Source organism: Dendropsophus ebraccatus, chromosome 11 (genome assembly GCF_027789765.1).
Source record: "Dendropsophus ebraccatus isolate aDenEbr1 chromosome 11, aDenEbr1.pat, whole genome shotgun sequence".
Classification (NCBI taxonomy): Eukaryota; Metazoa; Chordata; class Amphibia; order Anura; family Hylidae; genus Dendropsophus; species Dendropsophus ebraccatus.
The window spans coordinates 18,600,610-18,622,775 of NC_091464.1; the positions used below are offsets into that span (position 1 = coordinate 18,600,610).

The 22,166-nt window shown below is 43.9% G+C and overlaps 1 protein-coding gene across 6 annotated transcripts in view; it reads right to left on the reverse strand.

The window, feature by feature from the left end:
• The window catches only part of KCND3 (potassium voltage-gated channel subfamily D member 3), a 341,235-nt gene that overhangs the window by 4,546 nt on the left and 314,523 nt on the right, over nt 1-22,166 (reverse strand). For 5 of the 6 annotated variants that reach the window (XM_069946138.1, XM_069946140.1, XM_069946137.1 and 2 more), the window contains 3 exons: nt 21,651-21,743; nt 12,442-12,498; nt 7,669-7,913 (listed from right to left, as the gene is read on the reverse strand). In XM_069946138.1, the coding sequence (XP_069802239.1) occupies nt 7,669-7,913; nt 12,442-12,498; nt 21,651-21,743 (395 nt within the window). The remainder of the gene's footprint in view (nt 1-7,668; nt 7,914-12,441; nt 12,499-21,650; nt 21,744-22,166) is intronic. The other variant, XM_069946142.1, reaches the window with a different exon arrangement.

A 22,166-nucleotide genomic window follows, 5' to 3' on the forward strand; every position in this document is an offset into this window, starting at 1 on the left:
TCTGGTAGGGGGGAATTGGATAACCAGTAGAAATTTACATCTCCCTGTGCCCACGTTGAGCATTGGGACCGGCCTCAGAACCCCCACCAGGCTCTGGGATCTCCAGCGCTGACGTGTCACAGCCTGGCTAATGGACTGGCCGCTCAGCCAGTGACTGTGGCGGGATGCCGCTCCAGTCACTCATTGAGTGCCCAGTCCGTCAGCTGGGACCGGCATTTTCCGACGGGGGTCTTCAAGCTTGTCCTGCTTCTCACAGTGGGCACGGGGGGAGGTAAATTCCTACTGGCTATCAAATTTCCCCCCAACCCTGCCAAGATTTAAAAAAATGTCCGGTCCAAAATTATTCTTTTCTTTAAGGAAATTTCTGTTTATACAATTCCCTAAAACTGCACATGTTTAACCCCTTAATTACCAATCTCATGGTCTTAAAGGGGTTATTCCACCATTAGAAGTTATCCAAAAATGTCTGGCTGTTGGGGGTTCAACCTTTGGGAACCCCCCCCCCCCACCCCTATAGTCTCAAAACATGGACCCAAGTCTCCAATCAGAACAAAGTGTCAGTCTTGTGCTGCTTCCTCCATGTACAACATAACACTAACCCACTTCTATCTTCTTCTCATGGTCCCACAGGCACCCAACCTGCTCCTCTAGGAACGCCCAACCACAAGCAGATGAGAGGGGGCCAGGAAGCCATCTTTACAAGATGTCAATACCCTTTTGACATTTAAATGTTTAGATCATATCCCCTTTTTCCCTTCTTTCATCCAAACTATACTGATTTTGCTCCCTAAAGTGTTCCTGTTGTTTCAGGATAAGCCGCCATGTTTGTGTACATGAGGATTAGCACGGTATCAGGCCATTATATATCTGACATATGGCATTTTCCTACAGATTTCTGCTCTACAAATGGACTCTAATGACTATATACTGTAGTGTCTGCACACATAGAGGAGGAGATCCTGCACTGTGTTTGTGCACAGCCTAAAAAGTGGCAGCCAGCACTATGGAAGCCATGATAAAGCTGTAGCAATCAGTCTAAACTGCATGTAAAGTGCTCAGATGAGATCTCTTACTTACAGAGCTGTCTCTTAGCTGTCTCTCTCTCTGCCTGATTCTCCAAGCTGTATCCCTCCTATGACTTTTTCACGTACTGCCCACTGAACGCTCGCTATGAATGGTATATCCCACTTTTCATTCCTTTACCTAAATTCAACCTTATTTCCTTTCAAATTTGTCTTCCCAAAATCCAGTACTTTGTACTATAGGATTATAGGGTGTAGTATAGGATTATAGGGTTCAGTATAGGATTATAGGGTGCAGCATAGGGTTATAGGGTGCAGTATAGTCAAATATATATACAGTGGTGCCTTGGATTAGGAGCATAATCTGTTCCGGGACCGCGCTTGTAATCCAAATAATGATCTTTTATTCTAAATAACATGTAAAACAAATGAAACTAATTTAGAAACAGCAGAATATGTGATATTATAAGTTACTGTACAGTAATGGAGAGGATGGGAAACACAAGGGCTGACAGAGACTGCAGGGAGCATGAAGGAATGAGCAGGGCAGATGTGGGCACATACATGCAGCACTCTCTGTCCGGGGAGAGAGGGGTTACAGCCATACAGAGATTACCTCCACAGTCCTGTCCCCTGATGTAAGCCCCAGCCTGAAGTGGATCTGCTATGATTTGGAAGGTGAGGGACGCCGCTATGCAGACCATGCCCCTCCTCTACTCGCGCTCCCACCCAGTACAGGGAGCTCTTAAACTAAAGCAATGCTCTTAAACCAAGTCACAATTTAAAAAAACTGTGAGCTCTTCTTGCAAAACTCTCTTAAACCAAGTTACTCTTCAACCAAAGTACCACTGTGTGTGTATATACATATGTCAAACCATTAAACGCTGGTCACTGGAACCTAAATATTCTTCCCCTGTAACATCAGACACCCAATCCTGATTTGTAAATACTAAATCTAGAATGTTCTCTCCTCTGGTTGGTGTCCTTACAAGCTGATTTAGAGATTCTGGCAAATATCGCTCTGTGTAATAAAGAAGAGCCAATCATCGGCTGACCGTTGTCTTTAAAAATGCGTAAAAATCATCGGCCACCGACCACGCTTCACTATGTGGGGTACAATGTGCGGCCGACGGCTGATGACACTGTAAAGTAAAATAATAAAGATTATACTTACCTCTCCATGCTCCCTGCTGTCCTCCTGCCTGTTCCCTGCTCACTGCAGCCCCTCGTGAGGCTTCTGAAGCTGTGAAGTGACAGGCTGTTCAGTGACAGGCTGTCCCGTCTTGGTCAATGATTGGTTGAGGGGCCTGTCACTTCAGAAGCAGGTTCAGAAGCTTCAGAGGCTGTTGCGGTGAATGGGGAATCCGCAGGAGGACACCGAGGAGCGTGGAGAGGTAAGTATATTCTTTATTGCCTTCTATATACAGCAAGGGCTGCACGGACATTGCTAACTATATATATATATATATATATATATATATATATGTATTGCTAACTGTATATATATATATATATATATATATATATATATATATATATTGCAGTGAAATGGTAGAATCAGGGATTCGATCAAATCCCAGGAAATGATGAAATGATGGTGCCGTTCCATCATTTCCCAAGGGATTTGATCAAATCACTGACCTCTTTCAGAGAAATGATGGAATGAACTCTATCATTTCCCCATGCGACATGTCCGGTCCCGTCCACCCAGCCCTGCGACATGCCTCCTGCTCCCCCGTCTGCTCCCCGTCTTCCCCAAAGCCGTATGCCTGCCGGGGAGGTGTGCCACTCTGCTCCCCATCCGCCGCAGCCATATGCCTGCCGGGAGTTCCCGTCCGCCCCCTGTCGCCATACGCCTGCCGGGGAGGTGTGCCTCTCTGCTCCCCCATCCGCCACCGTCTGCCTCCATATATCATCAAGCCATTTAATAGGCTCTGTAAGCAAGCGCTGACAAAATTTCTAGACTTCGCCTTTAATATCATCCCTGCACAATGCTCTGCTGTCACTATTCATTGTCTCATAACCCTCCACAGTGTCCACATCCTATCCAGCACAAGTCAGGCCATTTTGGATGTACTTCAGATACTGACCCTAACCCTCATCTCCATGCGTACGGATAGTCATACAACCATAGATCACCGTACAGAAGCCCTCTCACAGGCAGCCGCTGATCTTCTACCTCCGGATAATCCGCTCTCTGTTTTATAAATATTTCTCCCCGGTCAGATGGTATTTCCTGTCTCCGCCGCTTCATTTTCCCGGCTTGATGTATCATAAATCTTCTATTTTTACACACCTTCATTACTTCTTAATCCCTCTTCCCTCTTTGAGACGCGGTCCCCTATTGTGCCTAGAATTGCTTCCACTAACAGCTCTATTTACTAGCCAAGCGGTAAAATGAGATTTGTTATCATTCCCAATAAAGCAGACCCTTGCTTCATCTCTTGTGATCATTGTTTCAGCTATATTTCACTCAGGAATTCTTAAAGGGGTAGTACAGGCTCGGCAATAAATATTCATTTTAGATTTTAAAGATACAATTTTTTTTTTTTTTTATCTCCTGGTATACTTTTGTTAGGGTTTTCAAGATTTCTGCTGCCATTACACAACCATGAGATATTTTTATCCACTGGAAGAAAACTGAAAATTCCCACTGAGATCAACTGGTGTCAGAAAGATATATAGATTTGTCATTTACTTCTTTTTAAAAATCTCCAGTCTTCCAGTACTTATCAGCTGCTGTAGGTCCTGCAGGAAGTGGTGTATTCTTTCCAGTCTGACACAGTGCTCTCTGCTGCCACCTCTGTCCATGTGAGGAACTGCCCAGAGCAGGAAAGGTTTTCTATGAAGATTTTTACAGTTTTAGGCTATGTTCACACTACGTATATTTGAGGCTGTATGTTTAACCCCATAGCGACCCATGACGTATCTGATACGTCATGGTGCCGCTCGGGGTGTTCAGAGCGGGGTCCCGCCGGGACCCCGCTCTGAACGGCGCTGATCCCGGCTGACACGTGCAGCCGGCAGTGCCTCTATTAGCTGGCGCGGGTCCCGTTGCCGCACGGGCTAATTAAGCCTCTAAGTGCAGCTGTCAAACCTGACAGCTGCATTTAGAGGCACTGCGCCGCACGTCAATGGTGTCTAGTGGGACGGAGATTCGTTCTTCTGCCCGTGCCGGGCCTCAGCGTCGGAATGACGCTGATCCCGGCTCGGCAATAGATTGCTATGGCCTGCAGCAGGCCATAGTAATCTATGACCGATCTAATCGATCTTTGCTGTGTATATACACAGCATTGATCTCTATGAGAGATCAGTGCTGTCTATATACAAGTCCCCCAGGGGGGCTTCTAGTTACAGTAATAAAAAAGTAAAAAAGTGTTTTTATTAATAAAAAATCCCCTCCCCTAATAAAAGTCCAAATCACCCCCCTTTTCCCATTTTATAAATATAAATTAATAAATAAATAAATAAATAAACATATTTAGTATCGCCGCGCGCATAATCGCCCGAACTATTAATTAATCACATTCCTGATCTCGCACGGTAAACGGCGTCAGCGCAAAAAAATTCCAAAGTGCAAAATTGCGCATTTTTGGTCGCATCAAATCCAGAAAAAATGTAATAAAAAACGATCAAAAAGTCGTATATGCGCAATCAAGGTTCCGATAGAAAGAACACATCATGGCGCAAAAACTGACACCTCACACAGCCCCATAGACCAAAGGATAAAAGCGCTATAAGCCTGGGAATGGAGAGATTTTAAGGAACGTATATTTGTTAACAATGGTTTGAATTTTTTTACAGGCCATCCGATACAATATAAGTTATACATGTTACATATCGTTGTAATCGTAACGACTTGAGGAATATATATAACAAGTCAGTTTTACCATAGGACGGACGGCGTAAATGCAAAACTCCCCGAAATCAAAACAAATTCGTTTTTTTTTCAATTTGACAGCGCAAATGATTTTTTTCCGGTTTCGCAGCATATGTTATGGAAAAATAATGCCTGTCATTACAAAGTACAATTGGTTTCGCAAAAAATAAGTGCTCATATAAGTCTCTAGGTGAAAAAATGCAAGCGCTATGGACTTTTAAACTTAAAATGGAATAAGCAAAAGCGCAAAAACGAAAATAGGCTTTGACCTTAAGGGGTTAAGGCTGTATAGCAACCAAAACAAGGAGCGGATTGAAAACACAGAAAGGATCTGTTCACATAATGTTGTAATTGAGTAGATGGCCGTCATTTAATGGCAAATATGTGCTGTTATTTTAAAACAACGGCTGTTGTATTGAAATAATGGAAGTTATTTACCGTTATATGACGGCCATCCACTCAATTACAACATTGTGTGAACAGAGCCTTTCTGTGTTTTCAATCCACTCCTGGTTTTGGTTGCTATGAGGACCTGACATGAGGACCAAATACTGCCTCAAATATACTGTGTGTGAACCCAGCCTTAGGCTTTGTTCTCACAACGTATATTTTATGACAAGAACGGGCATTTTTTTTCATAGTGAAATTTGTTGCACTGAAGCCAATGCATACATTGTCTGTTGTTCACACAACGTATTTTGCTACGGCCGTTAAAATAATTGACGTGAATTATTTACCGGCGTTCTGGATTGACATCAATGAAGTTTTCAATGCAACAGCGGCTGTTGTTTATCTGATGAAGAGGGCTGCACCTCGAAACGTATTACTGTTTTTTACGTCATTACAATAAAGAAGTGGGAGAATCTTGTACTATAACTCCTATACTTCATCTTGAACTCTGTGAACAAGCCGCTCTGCGCCAGGCGTCCGAGTACTCCACACATCCTGCCTCTGATCAGTGAATCTTCTCTTTGAGCGGCTGTTGTTTGACACTCAATACAACGACCATTGTTTTTGAGTGCCAAACAAGTGCCACTGTCCATTCATTGAGTGAACATAGCCATAAAGGGGAACTCCAGTGATCTAATAAAAATCACTGATCCCCCACCAATTGTTTGACACTTTTCCCACTTGTATATGCTGCTCCTAGCCTCAGATTCAAACTTTTACAAAAGATCCCTGCCCAAGAAACTACATCTCCCATCATGCAATGCAACTAAAAATCAACTGCTCGATACCTGCCCCTGCCATGTAGTAGCTGCCCACCACTGGCTGGATCTGCTTCTGCTTTGCACAGTAAACACAGTATCTATCTATCTATCTATCTATCTATCTATCTATCTATCTATCCATCTATCTATCTATCTATCTATCTATCTATCTATCTATCTATCTGTCTGTCTATCTCTCTATCCATCCATTTATCTACATAGAGAAAGACCAAGGAAACAACAGTGTCTCCTTTCCCCTATATTACTCAGGAGAGGCTGTTGTTTCCCCACCTTCGCCCATGTGATCACTGTGTGATGTCAGTGGGGGCGAGGTTTCAGATTAGTTCTCTTTTGTTGCCTGCCTGGCAACAAAAGAGACAGATCATGTGACACAAGGCTGAAGAACACAGAAATGGCTGCACATCGCACCCATGGTTGGTACTAAAACTTGTTCAGCTACATTAAAAACCAACATCAGAAGTGGTGCGGCTCTGGCCCTTGGGGCCTGGTTCTGTGACACTGGGGTAGCTGGACCAATGGGGTGCTCCCTTCTGTGGGCACTGGCTTTGCAGCGGTGGTGGTTGTCGGCGAACACTGCATCATGGCTAGAGTAGGGACTCTATCAGAAGACCTGCACGTGGTACATGAGGTAATATGGTTTGATCAAATTATATTACATATATATATATATATATATATATATATATATATATATATATTATATTATATTATATTATATTATATTATATTATAAACTTCTGATATTGGTTCTTAATGTAGCTAAACAAGATTTAGTATTAACCATAGGTGTGATGTAGAGATGAGCGAACCTCGAGCATGCTCGAATCAATCCGAACCCGAACTTTCGGCATTTGATTAGCGGTGGCTGCTGAAGTTGGATAAAGCCCTTAGGCTATGTGGAAAACATGGATATAGTCATTGGCTGTATCCATGTTTTCCAGACAACCTTAGAGCTTTATCCAAGTTCAGCAGCCCCAGCTAATCAAATACCGAACGTTCGGGTTCGGATCGACTCGAACCCAAACCCGGTTTGCTCATCTCTAGTGTGATGTGCTTTCTGTTCTCCAGAGAGATCATGTGACCTTTGTCTCAGAAGGGAGGGGGAGCACAGATGAGTGGAGACAGAGACAGACCTGGCAGTGAGGATTTTCAGAGTCAGGATGTGCTACAGACAGACGTCCCAATTCATTTAATGGAAACCTATTCCACACAAGCTTAGCTTATGGGTGGGGAGTCAACAGGGTTAAATCTTTCTTAACCAGATTTCCCTTTTAATGCCTTCTTTGACAATACCAGTGTCCTTTTTGCTAGGACCTTAAAGTGATCTACCACTAGGCACATCTCTCTGGTCTTTTTACATTAACAGACCGGTGCCGCGCACGGGAACCAGGCGGCAGTTAAAAAAAAAAGGACCGCCCACCAACATCCCAACCAACACCAAAGGCCATAGAGATGTACCTAGTGGTACATTCACTTTAAAGATTTGTACAGTACTTTCAACCTTTTACCTCCATTTTGGTGTCTTTATCCATACCTTGTAGTTAGAGAAGGTTGATCCCCACATTGGATGTGGATAGTGCTAAGCTCTTGCATGCTACGTAGCCTTGTAGCTGGAACGTTAGAGTTCGGGAGATGCGTGGTCTTCTTGTTCCTTCGAGAACAGCAAGATGAAAGACCATGGTGACTGGACAGAGATGGGCTGCGGCTGGATGGATAGTTCTGCATGGAGCTCTCACGGCAGTTCTGTTCAAACATCTGTTCATCCATGAACTCGTGGTTCTGCGAAGAAGCAGAATATCAGTACCAGAATGATTCTAACATTTCTATCCACCGCACAGAAGGCTTCGCTATCACTGGGACGTACAGCACAGTAATCGCATTAAACGTCTAAGCAAACACAACTCACTTCATAGCAAACTGGGAATACCCAGCTTGCCGTGTACGTTGGTTTTTCAAATTAAATTTAAAGGGGTTGACTTAGATGACATCATCTGGAAGCAGCGCCGCTCATATCTAGTGGTCGTCCTTGGTATTGCAGTTTGGCCTCATTCATGTGCTGCAATACCAGATACAATCTATGAGTGGCGCTGTTTCTGCAAACAACCCCTGTTAATAAAGCAAAGTTGGATAGAAAGTCGCTCTGAGCCCTTTAACGGGATGCTGGGATCGAGATTTCAGCCCTTGGGTTGATGCTGTATGTTTACGAATAGATAAATGGTAAGGATACTGTGCACTTGATTTTATGGCAAGAAGAACCCTTTAAGAAGTGCAAAAACCTTGGTTTTACCTTTAACGTTCTGCTATTACTTCTCATTTAAACATTCTTTGCGGCAGTACTTTGCTTCCATTATTTTGGCGGAATGCTTTTGTTGCCGCTTCTTGCCTACTGTGCAGTATTACTGTACAGAGACTACTATAAAAACACAATCCATCATCCATTGATCTATTTGCTTTCTACTCCAACTTTTCATGAATGTAAGGCAGTGACTCATGTTTTAGAAAAACTTTTTTTTCTTCTGTGTATTAGTAACAATCTGAACATGGATTACACTGAAAACAACTTAAAACCAAGGGCGGGCATTTTTACAGGTGTTTAGGCGTTTGTTACGTCTCTGGGTAGTTTTGGCTACACTCAGTAACGCAGATGTCACCCTGTCTACTGAATGTAGTAGGCTAAATATATCTGATCACCCACCAAGGTCATCGCTGGTGGTGGGGAGTGTGTAAAAGACTATATAAATATACAGGGCCACCATCAGGGTTATATGGCTGAGGCTGGTACTGCTGCGGAAACTGCCAACAACTACTATACCCCTCCACCCTGGAGAGCCCTTCTATCTGGTTCACCACATGCTGCTATACCCCTCCATCCTACAGAGCCCTTCTATCTGGTTCACCACCTGCTGCTATACCCCTCCACCCTACAGAGCCCCTCTATCTGGTTCACTACCTGCTGCTATACCCCTCCACCCTACAGAGCCCCTCTATCTGGTTCACCACCTACTGCTATACCCCTCCACCCTACAGAGCCCCTCTATCTGGTTCACCACCTACTGCTATACCCCTCCACCCTGGAGAGCCCTTCTATCTGGTTCACCACCTGCTGCTATACCCCTCCATCCTACAGAGCCCTTCAATCTGGTTCACCACCTACTGCTATACCCCTCCACCCTGGAGAGCCCTTCTATCTGGTTCACCACCTGCTGCTATACCCCTCCACCCTACAGAGCCCTTCTATCTGGTTCACCACCTGCTGCTATACCCCTCCACCCTACAGAGCCCTTCAATCTGGTTCACCACCTACTGCTATACCCCTCCACCCTGGAGAGCCCTTCTATCTGGTTCACCACCTGCTGCTATACCCCTCCATCCTACAGAGCCCTTCTATCTGGTTCACCACCTACTGCTATACCCCTCCACCCTACAGAGCCCCTCTATCTGGTTCACCACCTACTGCTATACCCCTTTACCCTACAGAGCCCCTCTATCTGGTTCACCACCTACTGCTATACCCCTTTACCCTACAGAGCCCTTCTATCTGGTTCACCACCTACTGCTATACCCCTCCACCCTACAGAGCCCTTCTATCTGGTTCACCACCTACTGCTATACCCCTTTACCCTACAGAGCCCTTCTATCTGGTTCACCGCCGACTGCTATACCCCTCCACCCCACAGAGCCCTTCTATCTGGTTCACCACCTACTGCTATACCCCTCCACCCTACTGAGCCCTTCTATCTGGTTCACCACCTACTGCTATACCCCTCCACCCTACAGAGCTTTTCTATCTGGTTCACCACCTACTGCTATACCCCTCCACCCTACAGAGCCCCTCTATCTGGTTCACCACCTACTGCTATACCCCTCCATCCTACCGAGCCCTTCTATCTGGTTCACCACCTACTGCTATACCCCTCCACCCTACTGAGCCCTTCTATCTGGTTCACCACCTACTGCTATACCCCTCCATCCTACCGAGTCCTTCTATCTGGTTCACCACCTACTGCTATACCCCTCCATCCTACCGAGCTCTTCTATCTAGTTAAACACCTACTGCTATACCCCTCCATCCTACCGAGCCCTTCTATCTGGTTCACCACCTACTGCTATACCCCTCCATCCTACCGAGCCCTTCTATCTGGTTCACCACCTACTGCTATACCCCTCCATCCTACCGAGCTCTTCTATCTAGTTAAACACCTACTGCTATACCCCTCCATACTACCGAGCCCTTCTATCTGGTTCACCACCTACTGCTATACCCCTCCATCCTACCGAGCCCTTCTATCTGGTTCACCACCTACTGCTATAGCCCTCCACCCTACAGAGCCCTTCTATCTGGTTCTCTCTCTTGTTCCTCGAATGAGCTTCAGGTCACCAACTGTCTGCATCCAGCCCATGGCTCATCTATACATGTTTGGACAGGCTGTATTTCTTCCTGACTATACCACATTCTATCCTCCCACAGGTCCCTGTCGTATAGTGTCTCCCTCTTGCCCCTCAACGGATTCCCTGACCACCTACTCCTCCTGCCCATCTTCCTGTCCATGCCACTTTGTGTTCCCTGCACTTTCCCTCCCGCTTTCTTGCCAGAGCCTCTGATCACTTACTATCCACCAGGCTGCTTCTCCCCCTGCCAAGCCTCCTGTCCATGACCCTACTGTTCCCTCAATCCTCTCCTCCACCTACACAGCCGTCACTTAGTGTCTCCCTCTTGCCCCTCAACAGTGCCCTTGCCCACAATCTGCCTCCCTCCAACCCCTCTATAATCACTTGCCACCTTGTTTCTCCCCTTGCCCTTCTTTCTGTCCATACCACATTCCCTTCCCTCTTTTCTCACCCCTACAGAGTCCTGCCACCTAGTGTCTCCCTCCTGCCCCTTCATTGAGCTCTTGCTTATTCCTCCACCTACCCTCCAGTCTATGAAACGTTTTGTTACCCCCATTCTCTTTTTCTCCTAGCCCTGCATCCCACCTTGTCCTTCAACATAACCGCTTTCCACCCCGGTTGTTCCCCCTTGCTCTACTTCTTTCCAAACTATTCTCTGTTCCCTCTTCCCCTTACCCCCCTCACAGAGCCCTGATGCCTAATGTCTCCCCTTGTGTCTATCCAGCCTTCCTGCTCCTTTCTTTGTCTCCAACTCACTGATCTTCCAGTAAAGCTCTGCCTCTTTGTGTCCTAGTGTTTCCCCCATCCCTGACCTTAAAGGACTTATCTAAGATTAGAAAAACATGGCCACTTTCCTCCAGAAACATGGCCACTGTCTCCAGTTTGGGTATTGTTTTTGCAAATTATCTCCATTCTCTTCAATTGAAATGAGCCGTAAAACCTGCACCCAAACTGGAGACAAGAGTGGTGCTGTTTCTGAAAGAAAGCGGCCATGTTTTTCTAAGCCTGGATTACCCCTTTAAGGATCATTACTGCCTTGTGTTGTCCCCCTAGATTAAAGATGAGCGGACCGTTGGACCAAAAGTCCATTGGCGCTCTCTCATCACGCCTTTGATCCCGGCCGCATACTTGCGCTCCCGCGAATATGCAGCCAGGATATTCCAGGGAATTCAACAGGGATTTCCTGGAATATCCTGGCCGCATATTCCCGAGAGCGCAAGTATGCGGCCGGGATCAAAAGCATGAGAGAGCGAACTGCTTTCGGACCAAAAGTCCGAGCAGTTTGCTCATCTCTACCCCAGATATGCACAAAGTAGCCAGCTTACCTCTGCCCGCATCCGCATTCAGCCCCATGCAATCAACGAAAAACATGGAAGAAAACGATGGATCCACCATTCAATAAAACTTGTGAACTTTATCCAAAAAGTTTAAAATTCGGCAAGACACCATTCAGACTCCACTAGCTGACAAAGAGCATACGCACCCAAAAACGCGTAGAGGTGTAGCTGGAGGTGTCTTGCTCAACTTTTTTGAAAAAAGTTCACAAGTTTTGCTGAATGTTGGATCCATTGTTTTCTTCCATCTTCTTTGTTGATTGCCTGCGGCTGGATGTGGATCCGACATACATAGGAGGCAGAGGTGAGATGGCTACTTTGTGCATATCTGGGGGGACAACACAAGGCAGCAATGACGCTTAAAGGGGTTATCCAGGCTTTATTTGTTTTCCCCCAGTGCCTCTGCTAAAACATCCCCCTTGCCCACCACCGCAGTCTCCATGGCAGTGTGTGACCCCAAAATTGCCCATGATGACCCTGCAAGTATAATCAATTGATACGGAATTTTACAGTTTTCTATTGTCAAACCCGTGAATTTGCCCGTCCTCAATTAAAAACATGAATTGAAAAGGAAAATGTAATACCTTGAGAGTGGAAGTTCGTACAGATAACAGGGGATCATCCACAAGATAGGACAATCCCTACAGGACAACATGCCAACAGAAGATAAGAACACAGATTGATTGTTCATTCCGGCATTCCATTTCTCAGCTCCAACATTCCATATTGCACATGCTGGGTTTTAAAGGACAAGAAGCTGCTTCATTGTCACAAGATTGGCGACTTGTAAAGGTTATTTATTTAGCAAAGAACCTTTTTTACAGGTAGGAAATAAACAAAAAAGCAGTGGCTGTGTTATATATGAGTTTGTATTCCGATTATATTCAGTATGCGTGACTGCCATATCCTTAGAACAGCTGTTGTTGCCGGTGTCCTGATATTTGGGTTACCAGTCTATGGGTCACAATATAATAGTAATGTATGATCTATGGTAGACAATAGCTCCTGTGACAATAAAGCCGCCCCTTTGTGCTCCAAAACAATATTTTACAATTCCCAAATATTTTGCATCCGCAAACAATAACTCTAATGATTGGCTGAAGAATTGCCTCACTTCTGGGTAGAGATTATTCATACGTAAGGAAGGATTTGCCGTGGTCTTAATCTCATTGAGTCCAGATTTACTATTAGTGTCTTCCTGGTGGTAGGCTTTGCTGAGTCTGTCTTCTCCTCGGTGGTAGGGGAGTTCCTATTTTGTTGCATGGGTTACGGTAATTTTGGCGCTGATCTTGGTAACGTGCTGCTTGTCTAGTCAAGTTTGTACCATTTTCAAAGTGGTATATTCCCAAACACATTATTCCCAAGCTCCTCGCTCCTTCTCCCATCCTTGACCGGATCGGATGGTAGAGGGGAGGCAGGTGGCATCACAGCCCTCAGCACTTTAGGGGCATGGGATTAACTTTTGCACATGTTGACAAATACAACCTAATTAGGGTGCTAACACACACGACCGATGCGCAGCAGATCAGCAGCAGATTTGATGGTGCAGATTTGATGCTGTGTTCAGTTATTTACATCAAATCTGCTGCGTTTCTGCTGCGTATCCGCTGCATATCCCCAGCAGAAAATTCACTGCGATACAGTGTGTGTGAAGCTACCCTAAGGGTACAAACACACCATATACGCAGCATATTTTCTGCTGCGATACGCAGCAGATACGCAGCAGATTAGATCTAAACAACTGAACACAGCATCAAATCTGCTGCAGATCTGCTGCGTATACGGTGTGTGTGTTTGTACCCTAATGGTGTGTTCACACGTACAGGATCTGCAGCAGATTTGATGGCGCAGATTTACTGTAAAGTTGCAGATTCAATGCAAAGCAACTCTGGGCCATCAAATCTGCTGCGGATCTGCTGCAGATTCAAATATGCGCCTTCAAATCTGCTGCAGATCCTGTACAGGTGCGTTCACACGTACAGGATCTGCAGCAGATTTGATGGCGCAGATTTGAATCTGCATCAGATCCGCAGCAGATTTAATGGCCCAGAGTTACTTTGCATTGGATCTGCAACTTCAAAATCTGCGCCATGAAATCTGCTGCAGTTCCTGTATGTGTGAACGCACCCTAAGGTTGTATTTGTCTTTGTATTTGTATTGTATTGTATTTAAAGGCGAAGTTTGGCAGATTATAAAATCCTGAAGCCAGCAGGGGCAGGGGGGAAATTGATTTCAAGTACTTACTTATCTCCCCCTGCGCCTGCGGTGAGAGAAGGGACCGGCCTCAGGAGCCCCACCGGTAGGCGTTTTCCTCCAAGTTGTGATGACGTCACCACTCAGGGGAAAAGTTCGGTCCCAGGTGATGGACTGGCTGCTATCAATGACTGGAGTAGCGTCCCACCCTATTCACTGACTGGCTGAGTAACCAGTCTATCAGCGTGATGTATCTGCTCTGGAGATCCCAAAGCTCGAACGGGCCGGTCCCACGGCTCACCGTGAGGTAAGTTAGTACCTAATCAGTTTCCCCCTGCCGGCTGCTGGATTTTATAATCCTACGGACTTCCCCTTTAAAACTACAGCTGAGTTTCTATAATACATGGAGACAGTTTCCCCATATCAGATTACTTTACAGTGTCTGAATTGAAAAGAACCCTTTCCATAATGCAAGTTACCAGAGCAAATTCTATGCCAAAATGTAAGCAGTGACTAATGGGAGAATTCAGCTCTGACTCTTCAGGATTGCAAAATGCAACTCAGGACTATTACACAGGCTGGGACTTAGAATCTGTAACTCACTAGTTGAAGGGGGATTCTACAGGCTTAAAAGATCACCCAACAGTTCAGAGCTGTTGGTGCCGCCCCCTGCTGCCAAGCACTTACTGCCCTCCACATAGGAAATGCCTGCACCTTCCATCACTGGCTTACATGGGTGACTACTACAACCAGTCATTGGCTGATCAGGCATTTCCAATGTTTGACAGGAGATCAGGAAGTACTCAGCAGTCAGGACCGCCAGAACTGGGACCAGTGGGGATAGGTGGTGGGTGAGCACATGCTCTTTTTCATCTTGTCCTGACCTCTTTTATATATAATTGGGGAGATTTATCAAACATGGCGTAAAGTGAAACTGGCTCAGTTGTCCCTAGCAACCAATCAGATTCCACTTTTCATTTTCCAAAGAGTCTGTGAGGAATGAAAGGTGGAATCTGATTGGTTGCTAGGGGCAACAGAGCCAGTTTCACTTTACACCATGTTTGATAAATCTCACCCAATATTCTCTGAAAAGCTAGATTTTTCCCTCCATTTGCAGCCATAGCTCAGTAACACGGCCCAGATATATTAAAGTGTGACACTTATAAATCCAGGCCCATATATTTTCAAGATCCCTGTTCTATTCCCGGTCCATACAGTACAGGGTCAGCAGTATCCGCATGAATCACGAATCCCTTACCGAACCCTATCAAGCTTAGAGTTGTTTCAGGTAGTGACGTAAATGAGACCTTTACTCTATATTCCTTGGCCTTGCTGAAGAAAATATGATGGCGCTGCGATAAGGCCCCCACTTGCTACATTCTGCTATAGACTATGGGTAATTAATGTTTTTTTTATATATCAGAATAAAGGGGTACTCCGGTGAAAATACTCTTCTATCAAACCAACTGGTTTTAAAAAGTCATAAAGATTTGTAATGTACTTCTATTGAAAAATCTCTAGTCTTTCAGTACTTATCAACTGATGTATGTCCTGCAGGAAGAGGTGTATTCTTTCCAGTCTGATACGGTGCTCTCTGCTGCCACCTGCTGTCCAGAGCAGGAGCAAATTACCATTAAACAGGAGGAGGGAACCATGGCTTTCCAGCTGTTGCAAAACTACCAATCCCATCATGCCTGAACAGCCAACGCTAAAGCTTTAGCTGTCCAGCCATGATGGGAGTTGTAGTTTTGCAACAGCTGGAGAGCTAAGGTTCCCCACCCCTGCCATAGAAAAACTCCAGCTCTGGAAAGAGGTGGCAGCAGAGAGCACTGTGTCAGACTGGTGTATTCTTTCCATTCTGTCCATGTCAGGAACTGTCCAGAGAAGAAAAGGTTTTCTATGGGGATTTGCTACTGCTCTGGACAGTTCCTGACATGGACAGAGGTGGCAGCAGAGAGCACTGTGTCAGACTGGAAAGAATACACCACTTCCTGCAGGACATACAGCAGCTAATAAGTACTGGAAAACTTAACATTTTTCAATAACAGTAAATTACAAACCTAAATAACATTCGGAAACAAAAAACAATTCGCCGGAATACCCCTTTAACCTTGACATTAACTATACAAATGTAATTATGTGGACAGTTCTGACAGAGAAAAGACATCTGACGCTACTATTATATCTCGGGAAGGTTCATCCATGAAGTCGTTTTTGTGAAGCTCCTAATAAGCATATCTTGTATTTTCAGCAGTCGTGCACTTTCCCGCTAAGCGATGCCAGTTTTTAGCCGTCTAAATAGATAGTTTGTTTCTTCCCAGTAGGCAAATCTCAAACCAGCGGTGAGCCAATTTGTAGCAAATACCACGTAGCCAATTCAGTTGCATTCTGGCAAGAAAATAGTTTAATGAGAAAGCAAAAACTAAGTAGAAAACAAAATCAATTTTACAGTAGATACACAGGCAAAAACATTCCAGTAGAATCAATTAGAAGCAAATTTTTTTTTTTTTTTAAATATACATATTTTACGACATGGAGCATTTATACGGCATCGGCAGCCAATGCCATATAATAATATGACAATGTGACTTGGCTCCATCAGATTATTTACAGATAATAAAGGGCACATATATGATGTAAAGGTTCAGAATGAGGACATTATATTACCGCTACATTGTTTAACTGCATCGCCACCTCTCTATCACACCCTGGACTTCTCTTATGTATAGTATTCTCACTTTCCTGCTGTCTGCTTATGATCATTTTAGGTTTTAATCTTCTCTTCTCTAAGACATAGACATCAGAGGGCTCAAATTTTGACAATACTGTTGGCCTCATCTTCCTCACCCATTTAGAGGACCTCTGGGAAGTCTCATGTGTTGTGCTGCTGTAGGATAACCAGAAAAACCAACAATTACTTACCAAAATTTTATTTCCTGGAGTCTGTATGCAGCACAAACTGTGCTGCCTACAGACTCCAGGAAATTAAAATTTTGGTAAGTTAATTTTTTTATTTGTTAGATTTTATCTTACATGGAAAAAATACTTTTCCTTGAAGGGAAAAAAAGATATTGCTGTAATCGTACTGACCCAGCGAATAAAAGTTTTATATTTTTACCGCACGGTGAATATGGAAATTGCAAAAAAAAATAAAGACAAAAATGGCCTTTTTTAGGTATAACCCCCCCCCAAAAAAAATAATAACATTTAATCAGTAAGTTATATGAACCCTCAAAAAATACCATTAGGGTGCGTTCACACCTACAGGATCCGCAGCAAATTTGATGGTGCAGATTTGATGCTGTGTTCAGTTATTTAAATGAAATCTGCTGCGGATCTGCTTCGGATCCGCAGCAGAAAATACGCTGCGGATCCGGTAAGTGTGAACACACCCTTAGGGTACGTTCACACTTTTCTGTGGATCTGCAGCAGATTTCATTTCATTAACTGAACACAGAATCAAATCTGCACCATCAAATCTGCTGTGGATCTGCTTCGGATCCTGTAGGTGTGAACGCACCCTAAAGGGTGCGTTCACACCTACAGGATCCGCAGCAGATTTGATGGTGCAGATTTTATCCTGTGTTGTTATTTAAATGAAATCTGCGTACCCTTAAAAAGTAAAACTTATTCCGCAAAAAACAAACCTCCATATGGCTATGAAAAACAATTACAGCTCTTAGAGTAAAGAAAAATTGGTTCGGTCACTAAGGTGTTAAGGTGTGTCAAGTGCAAATCAATCATGCAAAGAAAAGATATTCCTAATGAAACTTTCAGGAGGAGTTTTCAAAAAGAGAATTTCTGCATTTTAACCCATACATTTCCACTGTAACGGTAAATGTACGAGCACCCTGTGCCGCCAGCTAGAGAGGATATTCATCCATTTACCAGCAACAAATTGTTCTGTCTTTTGTAATGAGAGGATGAAGAGATGTCGAGAACATCTAGCGGTGAATGATCAGGACTTAATGAAAGAGAAAAGCAAATATTCTTCCACATTCCAGACAATTTTATGTTTATTTCATGGCTTTCAGGAGGACATCGTGCAGCTTTGTTTTCACAAGCTGGAAGAGCATTGCTCTCAAATGTACAGAATTTTTCATTTAAAAAAAAAAAAAAATCATGTATATCCGGAATTAACTCGTGGTGGTGAGGATTTGTGGGGAGTTCTCTACTTGTAGCAGACATGAGCAATTCATTGGTTCTCTAGAATATGTTATGCTGGCTATGAGGGTGCTACTACACAGGGTGATTATCGGCCGAATATCGCTCTGTGTGTAATGGTGTGTTTACACAGACAGATTTATCTGACTGATTTTTGAAGCCAAAGCCAGGAACATGTCATAAAGGAAAGACTGAGATTTTTCCTCTTTTCAAAGCTTTGGCTTCCAAAATCCGACAGATAAATCTGTCTGTGTAAATGCACCAATAGAAACGATGATCAGCCGATGAAACGATCATCGGCTGATTGTTGGTTTAGGTTTGGATATAAAATCGTTAGGCACCGACCGCGCATCGCTACAGCTGACGATTGCCCAAACACTTGATAACTTACCTCTCCCCGCTCCCTGTCTTCTCTCCTGTGTTCTGCAGCTTCCCGGTCCTGGCGACAGCAGTGTCCAAGCGTCCTGTCAGCTGATGGCGGTCCTGTCCTGCTCACACGCTGCTGCTGCCAGGACCAGGAAGCTGCGGAGCACAGGATAGAAGAGTGAGGAGATGTAAGGTATTAGGTGTTAGGGCAAGGGCTCCATGGACATCGTTAACGATGTCCATGCAGCCTTTGCTGCCTGATTATCGGGCCGTCTAATCAGTCCAGTAAACGGAAATGATTGGCTGTAGTCTCATTATGCAGCCTCCTGAGCTGCGCTCACTAACACCACTATTTTTCGTGACAACGTCCATGCCCTCGGCATAGGTGCATTGATTACTTTGCAGCTAAATAAATGTATTCTAGTTTTATTCGGAGGCGGCCTAAAGACTGTTGAGTGGTGTTAAACACCAAAACCACATACCCATTGAGATCTGGGAAATTATACCCACCCACATAACTTTTGATATGTTGCTGCCCGTGATGAGACTAATAATTCCTTCCATACTACCTATTATCTATTCAGTCTCCTTCTCCCAGTTCTTAGCTGCTGCTTTCTGCTGAAGACACAAAAATCTATTACAAAGAATTACAAAGAAGCTACAATGTTACAGATAAAGCCTGCCAGAGACTTGTTTATATCAGCTGTCTCGGAAGGAAGGGGGGAGAAGGCAGGGGCGAGTTAACTTTACCATAGGCCCCAGGCTGTTCACTAAGTCTAGCCCCCCCCCACCCCACTGTAATTATGGCGGCACTAGGGTGGTGTTCATAGTACAGGATAAAGCTGGGTTCACACTATGTATATTTGAGGCTGTATTTGTGAGGCTGTATAGCAACCAAAACCAGGAGTGGATTGAAAACACAGAAAGGCTCTGTTCACATAATGTTGTAATTGAGTGGATGGCCGCCATTTAATGGCAAATATTTGCTGTTATTTTAAAACAACGGCTGTGGTATTGAAATAATGGCCGTTATTTACTGTTATATGGCGGCCATCCACTCAATTTCAACATTGTGTGAACAGATCCTTTCTGTGTTTTCAATCCACTCCTGGTTTTGGTTGCTATGAGGACCTGACATGAGGACCAAATACAGCCTCAAATATACATAGTGTGAACCCAGCCTAAATAATGTCACGATGCCCTGAATTGTGCAAAATTGCTGTAAAAAAGCTGCAGTTTTTTTGCAAATCATGGCAGAGGTGTAACCAGGAGGAAATACTCGACTGAAAGTAAAAGCCTTTTTGGGTGGTCACGGGGCCCCTCGGGAGCTCAGGGCCCTGGGCTACCGCCCGAAACAGACCAATTATAATCCGCTACTGGGAGGAGGGGGAGACAGAGAGAAAAGCTCACACACAGATTTTGTATCTCCAGCAGAAAGCAGCAGCTCAGAACTAGGGGAAGGAGACATAATAACGTACATAAGTATATACGTATACGTATGTAAGTATGGAAAGAAATGTTAGTCTCACCACGGGCAGCAACATATCAAAAGTTGTGTTTGAGTGGAATATTCCTTTAAGGACATCCATGTTTCTTTATATTTTTTTATTCATTTTTTTATATTTTAAAATTTTTTTATCTTTAAATCTTTTTTCTTTTGTTATTCTTTTTGCAATTTTTATCAAATCTATTGCATTGTCTTGCGATAATGTGTTTCGGTGACTATTTGTGTTCCTTATCTACATACAGTACGATTGGAGCTACTTTAACTTCATTTTTATTTTATTGTATTGTGTGTTTTTTCCACATCTACCCATGTTTGTATACATCCTGCCTATATTTAATCACTTTCCAGCCTAGAGAACCTTGGCGCATCTATATTTATTCTAGTTTTATTTATTTAACAATATAAAACTTACACATCTAGCAGAGTTGTATTTGTCACTAAAGACTTTCTTTTATGTACTCAAATAAAGAGGAGCTGTAGCCACCTATAGGGTGTTAAAGTGTTCCTGTCATGACATATACAGAATAAAAATTCCCAGCAAATGACGGAATGACCAATGACCAATCCCTGGCCAAGGCACGCAGTGATAGGTCACTGGATTGTTTGGGGGACCCATAACCACTGGCTGACATCACTTAAAGGAAATCTGTCACTATGTATATTCTGCCTTAAATGAGGGAAGCATAAACTAGTGACAGAAATGCTGAACAGATCGGTGTATTACTTACATCATTCTGTTCAGCCGTTCTCCTAATATGCAGGAGAATATGATTCATGCCGCACCCCTCCCCCCGCCCTCCAGCTGCTGATTGACAGGTGACTGCCTATACACAGCATGAATAGATAACTGCCAATCAGCAGCTGGTGGGTGGAGTTTTCTGCTTCTCATGAATATCCAGGACTACTGGGCTCATGCACATAATGGAGAGGACTCCTTATTCTCCATGTTATTCAGGAGGATATCTCTGGATCAGCTGCACAGAACAATGTAAGTGATACATCATTCTGCTCAGCTTCTCTGTCACTAGTTTATACCACCCTGAGATAGGACAGCAGAAACCTACTGACAGAGTCTCTTTAAGTTAAACTTAGCAATTTTGCGCTGCAATGGTTCAACTCATCCACATACATGTATATGGGGTTGCCTTAACATGCAGCAACCCCAGACATACATGTGGTTAATAATTGTAACATCTATTTGGGTTGGCTACAGGTCTTCTTTATGGTATTGTAGTAATTTCCGTCTGAGAAAAAGTAATAGTCCAATGTATCTATTGAATGCTGCGCAGTTCTATATCAGGATCTAACTATATGCATGCGCTGTACTATATCAGGATCTAACTATATGCATGCGCTGTACTATATCAGGATCTAACTATATGCATGCGCTGTACTATATCAGGATCTAACTATATGCATGCGCTGTACTATATCAGGATCTAACTATATGCATGCGCAATTCTATATCAGGATCTATATTCATGCGCTGTACTATACATCTTTGCAAAAAAAAAAACAGGAAGTAATTGAGCAGCTTGTGTGCTGGGCTATGGTTGTACTTACAGTTGTCTTTTCCAGGCAGTGCAGCAGGTGGTGGTGTTGACTTTCTATCAGGGAAGCCGATTTCCCAATGTGCGGTTCTTCCTCGGTGGAGCCCTATACAGAGACAGAGCTTAACATTAATACATCTAATAAAACCCACTGTGAAATAAAGGATCAGAGCGGTTCAGAGCCGGGACGTGTAGAGTGGATTGTCCAGCTACAGGTTGCTGTCTGGCTGCACACCTGCTAATCTGTTCCCTAATCCCTCCGGTGCCCGGACATACAGCACCAGTCTCTTATAATCACAATGCAGGTAGAAGTAGTTAGGATACATCCGATATTGCTGAATATGTATAGATTATATATATATATATATATATATATATATATATATATATATATAGTGTGATACTGTGTATTGGTGTACATTCTACTTTATTATAAAATTCCGAGGTTGGATTATTTGGATTTATTATGGGCTGTAGGGAGGCTTTGAGGCTTTGTTGATCCTTCCTCCACTGGCGTAGCTACCATGGG